Source organism: Arvicola amphibius, chromosome 10, assembly GCF_903992535.2.
Source record: "Arvicola amphibius chromosome 10, mArvAmp1.2, whole genome shotgun sequence".
Classification (NCBI taxonomy): Eukaryota; Metazoa; Chordata; class Mammalia; order Rodentia; family Cricetidae; genus Arvicola; species Arvicola amphibius.
Window position 1 is genome coordinate 101,467,956 of NC_052056.1, and position 18,238 is coordinate 101,486,193.

Genomic DNA, 18,238 nt, shown 5'->3' on the forward strand with positions numbered 1-18,238 from the left:
GGGGGAGGAGAGAGGGAATGAGGCAAGTTTCTGCAGGACCAGGTCACCAGCCTGTCTTTGACAATGTTGGTTTTCTTTCTTTTGTGTATGTGGTGTGTGCCTGCTATGACACCTGTGTGGAGGTCAGAGGACAGTTGGCAGAAGTTGGCTCTGGCTCCTTTACCACCTGCATGATCTTGCTGGCTCTTTTCCAGACAAGGCCTGGTACTTGTGATCCTATTGCCTCAGCCACCTGAGTGCTGTGCCATTAGGGTCCTCAGGATGATCTGATGATATCCAAGAAGTGTTCTGAGATGAAAAAGGCTACAGTAGAGCCTGAAAGTGACGAAGATCACAGTCCCGGACCTCTTGCTGGAGAAGTCTGTGTGTGCCACCTACTCTGCAGGTGACTTAGGTCACAGCCAAGCAGTAATCAGTGATCTCATCACATGGCTATCATGTCCCTCAAGTCAGGAATTCCATCAGACAGATGTGTACCACACGCTGCTCTGTTGATACACTACTATTAAGCTGAACTTCAGACCTAGAATACAGAGCCATCCAGATGGCATGTGTCACTACGCAGCATATTCCCTTGCCTAGACAAAAGACTTCAGTGAGCTGCTGGAGCAGGATGTGTGGCAAGCTGGGTAACACCAGTGAACGCTCACATTCTCCAGGTCTCAGTTGCCACTGCCAAGTAACAGACTTTACTGAAATGATCCAAATTAAGTTTTCCATCACATGGGAAATATTTTTTGGGGGAGGGGAGGGCGGGAGGGAGTTCCAAGTCAGGTTTCTTCTGTGTAACACCTCTGGCTATCCTGGTACTTACTCTGTGTAGACCAAGATGGCCTTGAACTCAGAGATCCACCTGCCCCTGCCTTCCAAGTATTGGGATTAAAAACAAAACAAAAACAAATAAAAGATTTCTCCACCACTGCCTAACGACAAGACAAATATATATATTATATATAGCTTTTCGAGACAAGGCTTCTCTGTGTATCCCTATCCCTGGCTGTCCTAAAGCCAGCTCTGTAGACCAGGTTGGCCTTGAACTCACCGAGATTCACCTGCATCTGCCCCCCACATGCTAGGATTAAAGCTGTTGCGACCACTGCCCAGCTGCCATGAATTTTAATTAATAGCCCAGTGAGCCAACAGATGTAGGCACATCTGGCCAGGATTTCTGATCCTGGGAGGAAAAGGGACAAAAGTTCAGTTTCCACCAAGCACTTCAGAAACTGTAAAATAATGCCCATGTCCACTGTCTCGGAGGAGAACTGTAGGCCCATACACATCTCCCTGGCGACACATAAAATTTTCTGTATGAAAACCCAAGGTTGCTGGGTGGTGGTGGTGAACGCTTTTAATCCCAGTACTAAGAAGGCAGATCTCTGAGTTTGAGGCTAGCCTGACCTACAGAGTGTTCCAGGACAGCCAGGGCTACACAGACAAACCCTGTCTTGAAAAAAAAAATCCATTATCTGCTGGCTAGAAGAGGTGCTCTTTTTTTACTCTGGAGTCAGTGGCAGGCCTCTGAAGGAAGATTAACAAACCAAGGTGACAGAAACAACCGGGAGGCTGAACAGGGTTCTCTGCCATGGGCTAAGTGACCCAGTCAAGTTCCTACCAGTTGAGTCTCAGGCATTGCTCTGTAAAAGAGGCTGGTGCAGGGATCAAATAGGATGATACATGTAAAGGACTCAGTACAAAGCCAAGAGCTTATTCAGAAGGTAGGAGAATATTTTGGGAAATGATGGTACACAGACTTTAGAAACATAAAATAACATCTTCATTATATGTTTCAGTGGGTTTTTAAGAACTGTTTTAATTTTATTATTATTTTTTAAATTTATTTTTATTTCATGTGCATTGGTGTTCTGCATGCACATATATCTCTGTGAGAGTGTTAGCTCCTCTGGATCTGGAGTTACAGTTGATTATGAGCTGCCATGTGGGTGTTGGGAATTGAATCCAGGTCCTCTGGAAGATCAGCCAGGACTCTTAACACTAAGTCATCTCTAGCTCTCAGTGGCTTTATTTTATTTTATTTTTATTGAGACAAGGTCTCACTTTGTAAGCCCTGACTGGTCTTACATGCATGGCAATTCACCCACCTCAACCTGAGTGTTGGGATAGTGCAAGCATGAGCTATCACACACAGCTCTGTATAGCTGTACAAGGTTTCCTGACTGACATTACCATAAATGTCAGTACTGTGTCACCACATCTCATTCCTGAACACCTAAATGTGATGCTGCCTGTACTTCGTAGGGCCTTAGAAGGAACTTAGAAATCACACATTCTGGGCTAAAGAGATGGCTGAGCAGTTAAGAACAACCAGTTGAGAGGACCTGGATTTAGTTCCCAGCACCTACATGGCAGCTCACAACTGCCTATAATTCCAGTCCTAGGGTACTTGATACCTTTACACAGGTGCACATAAAATAAAGTTAACTAAAGAAAAAAAAGAAAAGAAAAAAGAAAGAAATCACACATTCCAAGCTGGATGCCAGTGGAGCACGCCTTTAATACTAGCACTGGGGAGGCAGAATCTCCCCGGTCAAACTGGTCTACAGAGTGAGTTCCAGACAACCAGAACTATATAGAGAAACCCTTGAAAAACAACAAAAACCAAAGACCAGGAAATCACACATCCCAAGTCTGGTATGACGGTACATGCCTATAAACCCAACACTGAAGAAGAGGCAGTATGATCAGAGTTCAGAGTCATCTCAGATATATAACAAATCTGAGACCAGCCTTGGCCACATGACACCTGCTTAAAAAAAAAGTCCAAGAACCCTCATTCATTCTAACTCTCTTAGAGTACAAAACTGAGGTCCAGAGAAAGTGACTTGTTCATATTTGGCTGGGTGGAAGTGGATTAGGGAAAATTTCCTAATTTGTTTTGTTTGTCAATACAAGGTTTCTCTGTGTAGCCTTGGCTGTCCTGGAACTTGCTCTGTAGACCAGGCTGGACTTGAACCTAGAGATCCGCCTGCTTTTGTCTTCCGAGGATTAAAGGTGTACGCCACCATAGTCTGGCAAGAATGCCCCCCCCCCCCCAGTGTCACTCAAAGAGTGTTCCTGAAGAAAATACAGTTAAAGAATGCTGAAAGTCCCTTTGTCCTTCCTTTAGTTGTGACCCAGTACCTACACACTGTGTACTGCCATGAAAGGCGAGGACAGAAGCAGTGTGCTCCTACAGGATAACCCCACCTCAGTCCTGAGCACAGTTTGGAGCTAGCTCTTCACCATGTGCTTTCTGCTACAAAATTTTAGAACAGTGAAAATTAGATATGCCTCTGTCTCAGTTTTAACTAGCAAGAATAATATAGCTGGTCTTCCAGATTCATTAATTTAACCAATTATGGGTGGAAAATATTTGGGAGAAAAAATAGCATCTGTTGAGAATAAGGCAGAGCCAGAACATTAGCACCTCTGTTTTGGAAGTCATGGTTCTTCTGGTCAATGGCTTATGGTCTGAGGTCTACACACAATTTTATGTCACAGAGGATGGCTGGAAAACAGGAGACACAAGAACTTTTCTTTTTAGATAAAAGATTCTAGGCTGCTTCTAACATTATGAGCATACCTGCATGTTGATTCCTGCTTCATCACCTCCAGCTTCCTGTGGCAATCCAGACTAATCCAGTCTGAGTGCCTTCCCCCTCCATCTACACAGCAGTGGCAAGTGGGGTGAGCCAAGCTTTCTTTTATTTTTTAAAAAAATATTTATACATATGAGTGCTCTATCTACATGTATGCCAGCATGATAGAAGAGAGCACCAGATCTCATTATAGATGGTTGTGATCCATCATGTGGTTGCTGGGAATTGAACTCAGGACCTCCGAAGGAGGAGGCAGTGCTCTTAAGCACTGAGCCATCTCTCCAGCCTGTGCTAAGCTTTCTTGACAAAACCCCAGCTTGTCACTCAAGAGGCCTTACTGAGCCAGGAAGCAGCCATTCCACAGCCTTTCCTTCCACTCCTCCCTTTGTTTTGATCATTCCCTGATGTGCCTAAGTACCCCCAAGACTGTTTGCCAGTTTGTAAGTCTGGAGATGCCCTTGGTGCCTATGTCACTGAAATGATGGGGCTCAGCTCTGATCTATGATGAATCATGAATAAACTGCTGGTCAGACAGTTCGTACCTTAACTATGAGCTGGGCATGGGGCATAGACCTGTGGTCTCTACCCTTAGATGGAGAAGGGTCTGTGACTTCCAGGACAGCCTGGGTGATTTAGCTAGGATCCCATTTCAAAACAAAACAAAACTATGAGAAAAAACAAAAACAAACAACTCTGAGCAAATATTGCACCAGTGGGCTTTTGTTGTGTTTAGCAACTTTAAAGGCCACACGCAGTCAGCATGGGTACTTTGGTCACTTTGTACTGCACCGTGTGGCGGTCCTTACCCAGCAGTTCCCGTTCAGCTTACATCTCCTCAAGCTGATGCAGGCTGAACAGACATAAAATTTTTTTCTAACATATACTTTATCACAATTGAAGAAAAACCAGTAATGTTAAAAAGAGTGAGGGAAGGCTGGGGTTTAGGGCTGATTCTGATCCTTTGGTCTGAAGATAGATGGGGCAATAGAGGCTCTATGTAGACATTCCAGGCCACCTGAGTGAGGGACACTGAGGAAGGGTTTGCTGTGGGGCTTATGAAAATGGGAACAATAGGAGGAAAGAGGATGACAGGCTAGTCCTCCAGCTCTTTTGGCTGAGTCACCTACAGGAAGCTGGAGCCTGCCTGACACAGCCACAGGGTAAGTAATGGATGTGATCAGAACACCTACAACTTTAGGGCCTCCACACCCAGGTTTGGGACCTAGCCCTAACACCACTCCCCATCCAGGTAGAAATTTCTCAATTTCTTCAACTGAGAAATTATATCCACCAGACCCATCAAAGGCAACTCTGTGGGAAATTTAAGAACTCCTAATTACGCTGGGCAGTGTTGGCGCACACCTTTAATCCAAGCACTTGGGAGGGAGAGGCCAACGTGGTCTACAGAGCGAGTTGCAGGACAGCCAGAACTGTTTCACAGAGAAACCCTGTCTTAAAAAACAAAAAAAACCAAACCAAACCAAACCAGAAAACAAACAAACAAAAGAATTCCTAATTACTCCAGAGAAAAGTAAGGCAAGTTAGAGGTCTACTTCATGCAAGCTCTGTCTTGCTCTGAACAGATGCTATTTCCCCTGCTCCCAAATACTTTCACTTTATGGTTGGCTGAGTTATTGACTCTAGGGGGTCAAGGTATTCATATTAGTATACATGGGTTAGAGATGGTAGTTCAGTGGTTAATTGCACAAACTACTTTTATAGAGGAGCTAAGACTGGTTCGCAGTACCCACACTGGAAGTAGAGGCTCACAACCACCTCTAACTTCAGATCCATCTCTGTACTGTGGGCATGTGCACACATGCACCCACATGTACACGCACGCGCGCACACACACACACACTGAAAAATAATAAAAGAGGGCTGGAGAGATGGCTCAGTGACTTAAAAGCACTAGCTGCTTTTATAGAGAACCTATTCCTAGTATCGACATGGTTGCTTACACATCTGTAACTCTGGTTCTAGATGATCCAATGCTCTGATCTCAGTGGACAGCAAGCACACATGTGTTACAAACACATACAAGCAGTTAAAACAGTAATACACATAAAGCTAAAAAAAAATCAGGACAAGGTGGTGTACACCTTAAATTGAAGGCAGAGGCAGTTGGATCTCTGTGAGTTCCAAGCCAGCCTGCTATATATATAGCAAGTTTCAGGTCAGCCAGGGGGGCTATACAATAAAACCCTACCATAAGAAATCTTTAAAATAGTATCATATATTATTTGCTGGGTATAGTGGTACATGTTTTAATCCCAGTACTTGGGAAGCAGAGGCAGCTGGATCTCTATGATTTTAAATGCTAGTCTGGTCTACATAGTTGAGTTCCAGGCTGGCCAATATCACACAATGAGTCTATTCTTAAAAAAAGTATAAAGCAGGCATACCCACACGTCAATCTGATGGAAGGAATTCCTCAAATGAGGTTCCTTTCTTCCCAGGAGTGTTAGATTGCCAACCAAGATCAGTCGTCACCAAGTCCCTTCCATTTCCTTCGCACAACAGTTTCTCAAAGAACAGGTTGGGGAGCAGGGTCAGAGCTAGACTCCAAGCCTGGGTCTAGAGCCCTAAATTTAGGTCTTCTAGTAGGTCTTGTTTAAAGTAATGCAATAACTATTGACGGTGGATGGTGTAGCTCAATAGCAAAATGTTCCATGGCGTGAGCAGGGCCCTGGGTTTAATCTCCAGATCTGAACATGCAAATAAGAGCCCCCAAAATCAGCAAGCAAACAAACACCCCCAGCAAACTAGCAAAACCAACCAATCAGCCACCTACTGGTAATTTCTTACCAGAATCAACTCCTAGGAATACTTTGGTATATTTTCTTTTCTTCTCTTTTTCTTTTTTAAGGTTTTTCAAGACAGGGTTTCTCTGTAGCTTTGGAGTCTGTCCTGGAACTAGCTCTTGTAGACCAGGTTGGCCTCAAACTCATAGAGATCCGCCTGCCTCTGCCTCCTCAGGGATGGGATTAAAGGTGTGCGCCACCACCACCTAGTCATTTTGGTATATTTTTAATGATTTTTTTTCTGATTCCACTTTAATTCTTGAGATTTCACACTAGAAGGCTGGCCCGCACCTATCATCCATGGCTTATGTTCACATAGTGACTGGCAGGGTACAAAAAGAGGGCACTGAAGCTGGAGATCCAGAGACATCCCGAAAGTCAGTCCAAGTGAGAGTGCAGTGGGGATAGGGCAGGTCTAGACTTACAGACTCCAGAGGCAGTGCTCTATAGGACCTCAGGCTATCTTGAGCTCTACCCCCCAGAGCTCTACCTGTCTTGGCCAGGGGAAACTGTGGGTAGAATCCTGCAGTGTTCTCTCCTGGCCTTCCCTGGGCCCTGGCTGTGTAAAAGGATGCTACAGGCCTGAATGAGTTTCTCTTTGTATCCTTTGTTGACTCATCCGTCCTTGGGGGTGGGGCAGGTATTTACTTTAAGCACATCTACACAGTTCCTTTCTGAAGAGCAGGGCCAGCTGTTAGGAAGTGGGTGGACACTGGTCAGTGATGACACTGTCCCAAGACAAACAGGGTCTCAGAGGAAAGGGGGTGAGGCCATAGCAGGCTGACATGGAAGTGAGTCATGAAGTGCCCCTGTGACACTACAGCTAACTTCAGAAGCAAGCCCTACGGTCACCAGAACTAGGTGAGAATGAGTACTTCACGCACCCCACAGCGGGACAGCGCATCCAGCTGCAGGGTCAGGACAAAAGATGAAGGTGTAATGTGGAGCCTCACACCCGGCAGATCCCTGAAGAGTGCTTTCAATAAGGACAAGGAGGGTGGGAGAGGTTTTATTTTCCATCCTTGAAATTTTTGAGCTCAGCAGGACTCAGAAGGCCCTGGCAAAACTTGTTTCTCATTCAAGGTTACAAGGTGGGTGGGTGGGGAGGGGAGCTGGGCACAGAGTTTGAGGGAAAAAGCAGCTGTTCTAGACACTCACAGGAAGTGAGGTAAAAATCACCAGAGAAATTTTCACTGAGAGGAGAAATGCAAAGACCTCTGCTTGTCCCTCAAGCACAAGTGCCACAGCTGTTCACAAAGTGGGGTTTGGACAAAGAAACTGCAGAAGAGAAACTACAAGTAATGGAGCGGAGACAGAGGTTGTCTTTGCAGGTCACAGCTGCCACCAGCCACAGCTTGTGGGGCCCAAGATGGATGCCCGAGTTCTTGGCAGAGAGCTGTTCCTGCTAAGACCTTCCAAGACTTGATGAACCCAAACCCCAATCTTATTTTTCATTACTGGCTTGTCTGCTGGCTAGGATCATATGACCATGGGAGACTTGATTTAGTTTTCTCTCCTCCTAGAAAAGTGACAGGCAAGCCTGCTGCTGCCCGACCCGAGCCCCTTCACTCCATGATTCTGGTCATGTGTGGTCACAGCTGTTGTTAATAAACTTCCAAGGATTTTGCAAAGGCTTCTAAAGGGCTAGAGATTTAGTTTCAAATTATTCCCAGCTCAGTTGTGGGACGGGCTAAACAACAGCAGCCCCTAGCCCCCACCCCCAGCTGTCTTCCTACAACAGGAAAGTGGAATGGTGGTGGTGGAGGGGAAAACCCAGCTCAGGGAGACACATGCTGTGCAGAAGGAAATGGACAATGTGCTGGGGAGGAGCAAAGATTACACAGGCTCTAGCTCCAGCAGCCATCTTCTTAGTCACAGAAGCCAGACATTCAAATGCCTCTGACAGGAGGTGGGTGTGGGTGTGTATGCCTGTGTGTGTGTGTGGGGGGGGGGAGGGGGGCGGGCACCTTCTCCACAGGTCCTGAAGAGGTGGAATGTGTCAAGTTCTGACTCCAGGCAGGGTCAAGTGTTCAGGCTTTGCTGAAGATGACGTGCATGGGCACTCACTGGACTGCTGCCTAGTACCCCACCAAGGTGCTGAGGTAGGGCTTCTCCTGCCACCTGCAGCTTGTTCAGCTGGGAAGTAGGTCACTGAGTCCCCAGTCTCTACAAGGCCTGCCTGGTTTGCAGGACTGAGACCCTGTGGGCACCTCTAGGCCATCTCCTGTTTCTGTGCACTGATGGGCAGAAGACCTGGGCTTTCACTCTGTTTTTACCAAGTCCAGGATGCTGGACAGAAACCAGTGCCCCCCCCCCCCCCCCGCTGTCAAAATCCCACCTAACACTTGCAAAGAAGAGTGCTGTGTACTGTGAGGAAGTTTCACAGACACTGCAAACGATGACACTCACTTTTCTCGCCCCCCTCCGTGCATTTGAAAACAGTGACTGGCCAAGGCCAGCTGTTGGAACTGGTGACTGCAAGCGTTTTTTGTTTATTTTTGAGACAGTCTCTCTCTCTCTATTATGTAGCCCCAGATGTCCTGGAACTTGTTATGTAGACCAGGCTGGCCTGAACTCTGCATCCTAAGTGTCTGAATTAAAGGCCTGTACCACCATGGATAGCTAACTAGAAGGTTTTGAAACTGGGATACAAGAGGGACAAGGAGGTCAACTGTTTTTGGGTACGAGATTGTTTTAATGCTATAGATGAAGACATGCAACAACATGGTGAGGGTTCTGAGAGATGAAGTCCTCTTGCATTTTAGAGGAAGGGAGAGGTTTATAACATGTGACTGATGGGTAGTTCATAGCACATGCTTACAGTCAGACTATCTGACTGCAGGTCAGAGGGGAGGAAGTGGGAGGGATTCTGTAAGTCTAGGGCCTGTGTGTAAAACCAGGCACGAGAGAGCAGGAATGTTAAACAACAACAAAAAAACAAAACAAACAAACAGGCTAATATAGTTGGGCATAGTGGTGTATGCTAGTCTGTGGGAAATTAAGAATTCCTAATTACGCTGGGCATTGGTGGTGCACGCCTTTAATCCCAGCAAGCTGGAAGGCAGAGGTAGGCAATTTTTGTGAGTTTGAGGTCAGCCTGGTCTACAAAGCAAGTTCCAGGTCAGGGCTACAAAAACAAAACTAACAAATAAATAGGTGTGGCCCTTGCGAACAGTGACCGTTGATAAGAGGCTCACTCCCCCCCATGAGGCAAGGATCCCCCAAGCCCAGGCTGCCTTTGAACTCACTACGTAGCCGAGGACAACTTTGAACTTCTCATCTCTTTTGTCTCCATCTCCCAAGTCCTGTGATTGATGATAGGTGTGTACCACCATGCTCAGTTCTGGGAGAATAGAACACAGGGTTTCATGCATGCTAGGTAAATACACTATCAAACAACCTACATCCCATGTACCCCTTTTATTTTTGTAGAAAATAAAAATTAAAAGTTAAGGGAAAATGATGAGGGGCTGGAGAAATGGCCCAGTGATTTAGAGTGCTTACTGCTCTTGTAGAATACTGGGGTTTAGTTCCCAGTATCCACATGGCATTCTTGTAATCCTCCTGTAACTCCAGCACAGGAGATCTGACCAGGATTGTGGTGGTGGGTGAGCATGAGAGAATCTCCTTGCTAGGTTTCTATCTTTTCTTGTCAGGCCTCTCAAATCTACTTCTACAGTCTTTATTATTCCTGAGGCTCCTTGTTCTGTCTCTGAAGAGCCACTAGAACCAGGGTCTCCAAGATGCTGTAGCCACTCAGTGGAGAAGGTAGCCTGGGGACAAGAGACCTGGGTAGAGTAGAAGCTGAGCTACTATTTACTGACCACAATCTCCAGCAGGTTTCACCAGTGAAACTGGGACAAGACAGGTGTCTTAATGCATCACCACAGCACATCCACAGTGGTAGCTAAACATTGTGATAATCTCACTACCAGTCTTGTACCCTGATGGCCAGGTGCTGTGGCACTCCTCATGAGCTGGCAGGAAGGTTTTAGTGTTTTCTCAGAACAGGCTCCAAACATATATTCAAAGAAGGCTGGTGTGATGGCTTGCACGTCATCCCAGCACTTGGGGAGAAGAGGCAATAGGAAAGCCAAATGAATCCTGTCACAAACAAACAAACAAACAAACCCCTAACTAAAAGCAAAGAAGAGCTCAGGATGTAGCTCAGTGGTAAAGTGCTAGCTTGGAGGGTCTTAGACCTTGGGGTCTATTGCTAACACTATAACACACACATCACAGAACAAAAGCCTTAAACCCAAACCCAAGACAAACCCTGACTCTGTTTTTTTTTTTTTTGGGGGGGGGGGAGGGCTGTCTTTCTGAGACAGCCTCAATCTGTCTGCCTGGCTCTTAAGATATCTGTTTTTTTGTCTATCTACTTATCTATTTTTTTGAGAAATGGTCTTACCCCTGGCCAGTCTCAAATTCTGTGCTGGGATTAAAGATAGACATTACCATGTCAAGTGTTTAATAATTATTTATTTTCTTTGGCTTTTGGGGGTGGGTGGGTGGTACTTTGAACTAAACCCAGGGCCTCCCATATGCTAGGTAACCACTGAGCTATCCTCCCTGCTTATGTCTATGTCATCAATCCCACCATTCTAGTGCACAGTCTGCCAAGCAATGCTCTTGTGAACACAGCTCTAGTCAGGTACAGCTTCCTGGTGTTGGCTGCCCCATTCTTTGCTATGTGTAGACAAGCAGAATTCAACCCTGGGATTTAGTCCCGTTCTTGCACAATTCTCCACTGCAGAGCAACACCTGCCCCTCCCCTCTTTTAGGCAACACTCTAGCACTGAGCTATGTCCACTGTAGCATATAGCTCCTGTTTTCCCTTCTCCCTAAAGAAGGCAGTTTGCTTCATGACTTGTTTCTGGCATACTCAGGTATTTGTGGTAGCAAATAAAGACAACTACTATTTGCCATCTGAGCCCTTAGCACAGAGTCCTTTCAGGCTCCTAAGCCACCTCTAGTTATTAAGGGTTCAAACTTTTCTTCACCCCAAGCTGTGCAGGAACAATTCCCCTGCTGACAATGCGAGCTTCTTCCTGGCCTGCTAGTTAATGAAGCAGAGGCTGGAACAGGACAGTGTAAGCTTTGTCTCAGGCGATTCTGAATGGCTTTGTGTTCTCAGAGGACTCAGCAGATGCTGGGTTGGAATTCAATCCGTATCCTGGTGAGAATCAAGGAAACCAGGCTGATCCCTGGTTTGATGAGAATGGGACAAGTAGAACAAAATCTCCACTATCGTCCAGAGGAAATCAGGGGGACTGCTATTTGTCTGACCTTCTTTTCAAACTTTGAGTGACCACAGAACTTTCCTCAGCCTACAAAATGGCAATTCAAGAAAACAGGGAAAAATGCCTACTATGGCAGACAGAAAAGGTGCAAAACAGCATTTCATATAGAAGAAGGGGAGGCATGGAGGAATAAGCTGCTGAACTCCCAACCTTGTGTGGCAATGCCCAATGTGCTGTTTCTATAGATAAAGTATACTTCTAGGAAGAGCCCCAGGTTAGGAGTAAGACTCCATTTCCTCCTAAGCCTCTAGAGATGCAAGCTAGAGAGGTGGTTGCAGGAGTCAGCGAAATGAATAGGCCTAGCTCAAGGGACCGCCTAAGCATCTCAAGTGTACTGCTTTCCTTGTAGGCTGCCTCCCCACAACCAGTAATTTGGGAAGATTATACTTTCTACCCACAAAACCTCTTTGTTTCACAGACCCCCTTGGAGACAGGACAGGCTTGCTGGAGGTTTCACTGACTTACGTCATGACCTGCATGACCAGGTAAGTGTTGAGTTTGGTCCCTCAACTTAGCACTGGCATAACGAGCGGCAGGAGCCTGCTCACAGCAGAGCATTACTAATGTATGCATGCCTGGCCCTCAGAGCGTCACTGCTGTACCACTGTGGTGGCTCTGGAGGTGGTATGATTTTACCAATCTCTACCAGGTATTTAAGTCAATCTCCAAGATAATCCAGAAGTGACCAACTAGTGACCTGGCTCCTTCTTGTGATATGAATGCTGTGCACTTCTACATCAAAGGTAGAAAGCGGTCTTTGCTTTGGGTGACAGAATCCTGCCTGGAACAAGGTTTTCAGATAATTGGATAAATATAAATTTCTACAACCAGAAAATTCTACACCAAGGCACAGATTTTCAGCTCTGGGAGCTGGAAGTCATGGCAACTCTAAGCAGCCTCATGTGATCAGCAACAAATGCCAAGGTGAATAGCAGTCCCTAAAATAGGCCACACCCTTACCATGCTGGTTCCATAGTCCTTAGTCTTGGTTGCCAGCTGGCCCTATGGTTATTGGTCTGTGGTCCCAGTTATTCATAACTCTTTATTCTTTCTTTCTTTCTTTCTTTTTTTTTTTTTTTTTTTTGAGACAGGGTTTCCCTGTAGCTTTGGAACCTGTTCTGGAACTTGCTTTGTAGAACAGGCTGGCCTTGAACTCACAGGGAGCTGCCTCCCAAGTGCTGAGATTAAACACACATGCCACCTCCTCCCAGCCCATATAACTTTTTCTACATATCAATTTTTCACATTCTTTTCCATATATAGAGAAAACTGACATGCATATGGCATTTTTGTATTATTCTAAACTGCGCATATATAAAATGACATATATCTTGGTTTCAGCTATTTAAAAAAACGTGGTTCTAGGGGCTGGAGAGACAGCTCAGTGGTTAAGAGCACTGGATGCTCTTCCAGAGGACCTGGATTCAATTCCCAGCACTCACATGGCAGTTCATAACTGCCTGTAACTTTCAGGTGATCTGACACCTTTACACAGATATACATGCAAGCAAATGAGTACACATGGAATAAAAATAAATTAATTGAAATGTGTTTCTAAATGTACAATCTTTTACTACAGAGCAGTTTTGTATACCTTTCTCTTTTCTTTTCTTTTCTTTTTTTTGGTTTTGTCGAGACAGGGTTTCCCTGTAGTTTCTACAGTCTGTCCTGGAACTAGCTCTTGTAGACCAGGCTGGCCTCGAACTCAGAGATCCACCTGCCTCTGCCTCCTGAGTGCTGGGATTAAAGGCATGCGCCACCACCGCCCGGCTTGTATACCTTTCTTAACTGGCCATTAACACATTAGTTAATACACATTCAAATTTCTGCTCTTGCAGGGAACATGCCATGTGGCCATAATCCCAGTTCCTTGGAAAGTTTAAGCAGGAGGACTGCAAGTGGTCAATTAAGGCCACACAGGCAGCACAGTGAGAACACATCGAAACAACAACCCCCTTTTGTACACTGCTGCCCCTACACTGGCGATGTTACTTCAATGTGCATACTGCTACCTTCCCAATCCCTCAACAACATGGCTCCTACAAAAGGAAGCAAACTTTGACAGGTAGTACGCCATTTCCATGTTCTAGATGATTGGGGTGTCAGTACCATAACCCCAACAGGCTGTGGATAGGCAGGAAGCTGGCAGCTTTGTATGAGCTTCTCTGCTTCCTGTAACTTTTCACTTTCTTATCCATCTCTTCCAGCAGGAGTCAACTGAGTTGACTCACAGCAGAACATTTGTCTCTGCCACAGGAAGGGGAGATTAGTTGGGTCCATCCCAATCTAAAATACAGGCAAAGTTCTGTAGCTACTGAGATCACAGGATTAAGATTCTGCTAATGGAACCAAAGCAGAGGTGATAAGAGGTAGAGTTTAACGGTGATGAGCATGAACTCTACAGCATGGACGGGCTCACTGTGAGCCTTGTCAGTTTGGTTGCTCACCTTCCTGGACTTAACATAGTGAAGGGAACCCTGATGGCTCTTTGTCTTGGAGAGGGGCGGAGTGGGGGTATGGGTGGAAGGGAGAGGAGGAGGAGGGGAGGAGATGGAAATTTTTAATAAAAGAAAAATGAGAAAAAAAAAGAGGTAGAGTCTATAGAGAAGCTTAACATTCTTGAGTTAGACAGGTAGAAGGAGAGAGTCTTTTACCTCAGCCTCCTGAGTACTAGAACTACCATAGATACCTGTTTTTGTTTTTTACTTTTTCCTTTAGAGACAGGGTCCCCTGTTGCAATTTTAAAAAGCGGTGCAAGAGAGAATGATGCGATTTGACAGAGCTCAGGCAGATGAGTTTTGTATTGGGGGAAGTGAATGGGAAAAGGGGGAAGTGAAGGGGAGACCAGCCTCTGGAGACAGAGAGGCAGGAGAGAGGGAGGGAGGGGGAGGGAGGGAAAGGGAATATAGGGAATGTGGGCAGAAGGTACTCTTACTGGCTGCAGCTGAGAATGTTATCATGTCTGGACCTCAAGGGCAGGCCAGTACTGATGTCTAAATACTAATATCCTCCCCCTGCTCCATCCTGACAGGGTTTCTATGTGTAACAGCTTTGGTTGTCCTGGAACTTCATATGTAGACCAGGTTGGCCTCGAACTTGGAGATTTGTCTATCTCTGTCTCTGTAGTGTTAGGATTAAAGGTGGGTACCCATCATGTCTGGCTGACAGTGTTTTTTTTTTTAATTCCTTTTTTCATACGACACATTCTGACCAAGGTTTCCCTCCCTCCACTTCTCCAAGTTGCTCCTCCCCACACCTCCTCCTCCATTTCCCTTCAGAAAAGAGCAGGCTTCCCAGTGATCTCAAACAAATATGGCCTAACAAGATGCAGTAAGATGAGGCACAAACCCCTATATCAACACAAGTCAACCCAGGAGGAAAAGGGTGTTCTCTCTTTTTTTGTTTTGTTATTTAAGACAGGGTCTCTCTGTGTAGCCTTGGCTGTCCTGAAACTTACTTGGTAGAACTCATAGAGATCTGTCTGTCTCTGCCTCTGGTGCTGGGATTAAAGATGTGTGCCATTACCCCCCCCCCTTCCTGAAAAAAGAAAAAAAACTATTTTATGTGTATGGGTGGTTTTGGCTGCATGTCTGTCTGTGTACCACATGTGTGCAATATCCTCTGAATCCAGGAAGGGTATAGGAACCTCTAAAGCTAGAGTTACAGGAGGTTATGAGCCAACAAGTAGGTGCTGGGTATGAAACACGGGTCTTCCATAAGAATGGCTCTTAACTGCAAAGCCATCACTCCAGCCTTCTGGTGATAGACATGCAAACACCCTAACAACTGATATTCATCCCCACCATAAAGAAAAATATTCTTTTAATGCTACTATTTCTTAAAAAGATTTTATATATATGATTGTTTTGCCTGCATTTATGCCTGTAAATTATGAAGGTCATTAAGACATCAGATCTCCTAAAACTAGAGCCACGGATTTGCTACAATGTGGGTACTGGAACCCAGATTCTCTGCAAAAACAACAAGGGGACTGAAGAAATGGGTCGGCAATTAAGAGCACTTCTATGGTATTGGATTTTGAACACAGGACCTCTTGCATGGTAGGCAAGTATTCTAACAACAACAACAACAACAACATTATTATTATTATTATTATTATTAGTTTGGAGACAGGGTTTCTCTTTGTAGCCCTGACAATCCTGGAACTAGTTCTGTAGACCAGGCTGTCCTTGAACTCAGATTGGCATACTTCTGACATCTTTAGTGCTGGCATTAAAGGTGTACACTACCACCGCCCAGCATAACATTATATTTTAAAGTTTATATCAAGAACAAAGCTGGGCGGGCGGGGTGAAGGGGTGTTAGTATTCAGACATCTGTACTGGCCTGCCCTTGGGGTTCTGACAGGCTACACCCTCAGCTGCAGCCACTATGAGCACCTCCTATGCACATTCATTATGTTCCCTTTTAGAGGACCCTGCCCACCTCCCATCTCTCTCTCTGCCTTTTTCTTCTGCTGCTCCTGTCCCCAGAGGGGCAGATGTCCTCGCTCCCCTTCCCCCCTTTTACACTCGCTTTCCCCTAATAAAAACCCCTCCACATAAACTCTGTTGCATGCTGTTTTTCTCTAGTGTGTTGCTTTTTAAAATTACAATGGGGGGTGTGGGGTTGATGCCTTTAATCCCAGCACTCAGGAAGCAGAGGCAGGAGAATCTCCAAGTTTAAGGCCAGCCTGGTCCATACAATGAGTTCCATGACAACCAGGGCTACAAAGAAAGCTTGCCTCAAAAGAAGAAAAACAAAAATGCTGCCGATATTAAGCTACCCTTCCTTGTGTTTCTATAAGATACTGTATTCTAGACCTATAACACATTTATTTGGTTTTTAGATTTTTGGGAAGGGTCCCAAAATCCCCCTACATAGCCTTAAACTTGTAATCCTCCTGCTTCATCCTCTGGATGCTGGAATTACAAGTGTGGGGTCATGTTTCTCTGTGACAGTCCTGAGAACTCTGTAGCACTCTTTCTAGTGAAAGCTGTGGGGCTTTGGTGGCAGTATTGTTTCGTTGGTAACACTCCATCGCTCTGCACAATACTTCAGACGACAGAGAAAATGTTTATTTCCCAGAGGATTGGAGGAATTTGCCCACAAGCCTTTTTTTTTTTTTTTTTTTTTTAAAAGATGGGGTCACACTCTGTTGCTCGGTTGATCTCAGTGAATCTCCTACCTCAACCTTCTGAGAACAGCTACAAAGCATGTCCATCACACCCATCATATTTTGTGATGAGCATTTTTTGATGACATTCTCAGTATTTCCTATGGTTACTGGTCTACGTAATCTCATGTATGTTTCCATGAGTCAGAACCTGTTACATATTAACAAAAGTTTTCATTACAGAAATGTGTGGCTGTTTTTCCATATATGGAACTGTGCTCTCACAAATCTACTTACAGTGGGGTCGGTCCAGAGGGAGCACCTGGAACATTCCTGGCAAGGGGCTCCTGGAGAACGAGGATGCTGGCAGAAATGGTCATAGCCATTGATAGAAACTCGACAGAGGTAGCACATCTGGGCACCACAGCGGCAAGACATGCGGTTGCAGCCTTCGGATTTGATGAGGCCAGTCCCACACTTGTGGCATTTTCTAATGCGAGCAGCAGTCATTTTTTCTTCACTGAAAAAAGAAAAAAAAAACACAACTGGAGTTGGCAGGAAAGGTGAATGAAAAATAGTATGATCATTAATATTATTTTTTCCACATGTAATGGTATTTGAGGCTTTTGGTGACATTTAAACAGTGAAAAGGGCCTATGTTTTGGAGTCTAAGTACCAGGTTAAAGTTTATCAACTATATTTCCTTGGGTAATTTCCCAACTGCCAGGAGACTCAGTTTCCTCCCTTTTAAATTAGAAAAACATAACATTCTAATGTTGTTTTTGGAATCCAAATAACATTTAAAATCATTAGGCATAATGCCTGGCACTTAACATTTAGAAAAATGACCTCACCATTCTAGGAATCCTACAGGCTGACAACGGGGAGAAGAAACTCAGCTTTTTCCTAAATCAAATTTTATATATACAAAGCTAGTAACTAAAAACTGGGAGCCCAGGGCTTGAGAGACGGTTCAAAGGCTAAGAGCAATGACTATTCTTCCAGAGATCCTAAGTTCAGTTTCCAGCAACCACATGGTGGCTCACAACCATCTGTAATGAGATCTGGTACCCTTTTCTGGAGTGCAGGCATACATGCAGACAGACCACTGCATACATAATAAACAAACAAACAAACAAATCTTAAAAAAAAAAAAAGACATGGGAGTCCAAGCCTTACACAAACTGGGCCTTTCAGCACTTGGCCTGAAAATGAGCAATCCTACGGCCAGTCCTATTACTTCCCTATCGAAAGAGCAGGCACCCCAAGTCAAAAGCTCATGCTCTCAAAGTGTGGTTGTTCCTAGAACCATCTGAACTGATAAGATGGGCATACTAACTTTTTGCCAGGGACTTCTTGTTGTGTTGGTATTTTGTAGTGCTGCTCCCAATTATAAACCAACATTTCCACCTTTCTCTG

At 45.1% G+C, this 18,238-nt stretch overlaps 1 protein-coding gene across 2 annotated transcripts in view; it reads right to left on the reverse strand.

Annotated features, from left to right (window-relative positions):
* Rnf216 (ring finger protein 216) overlaps positions 1-18,238 on the reverse strand; it is a 118,195-nt gene that overhangs the window by 3,835 nt on the left and 96,122 nt on the right. For both annotated transcript variants that reach the window (XM_038345971.1, XM_038345970.1), the window contains exon 15: positions 17,117-17,339. In XM_038345971.1, coding sequence (XP_038201899.1) covers positions 17,117-17,339 — 223 coding nt within the window. The remainder of the gene's footprint in view (positions 1-17,116; positions 17,340-18,238) is intronic.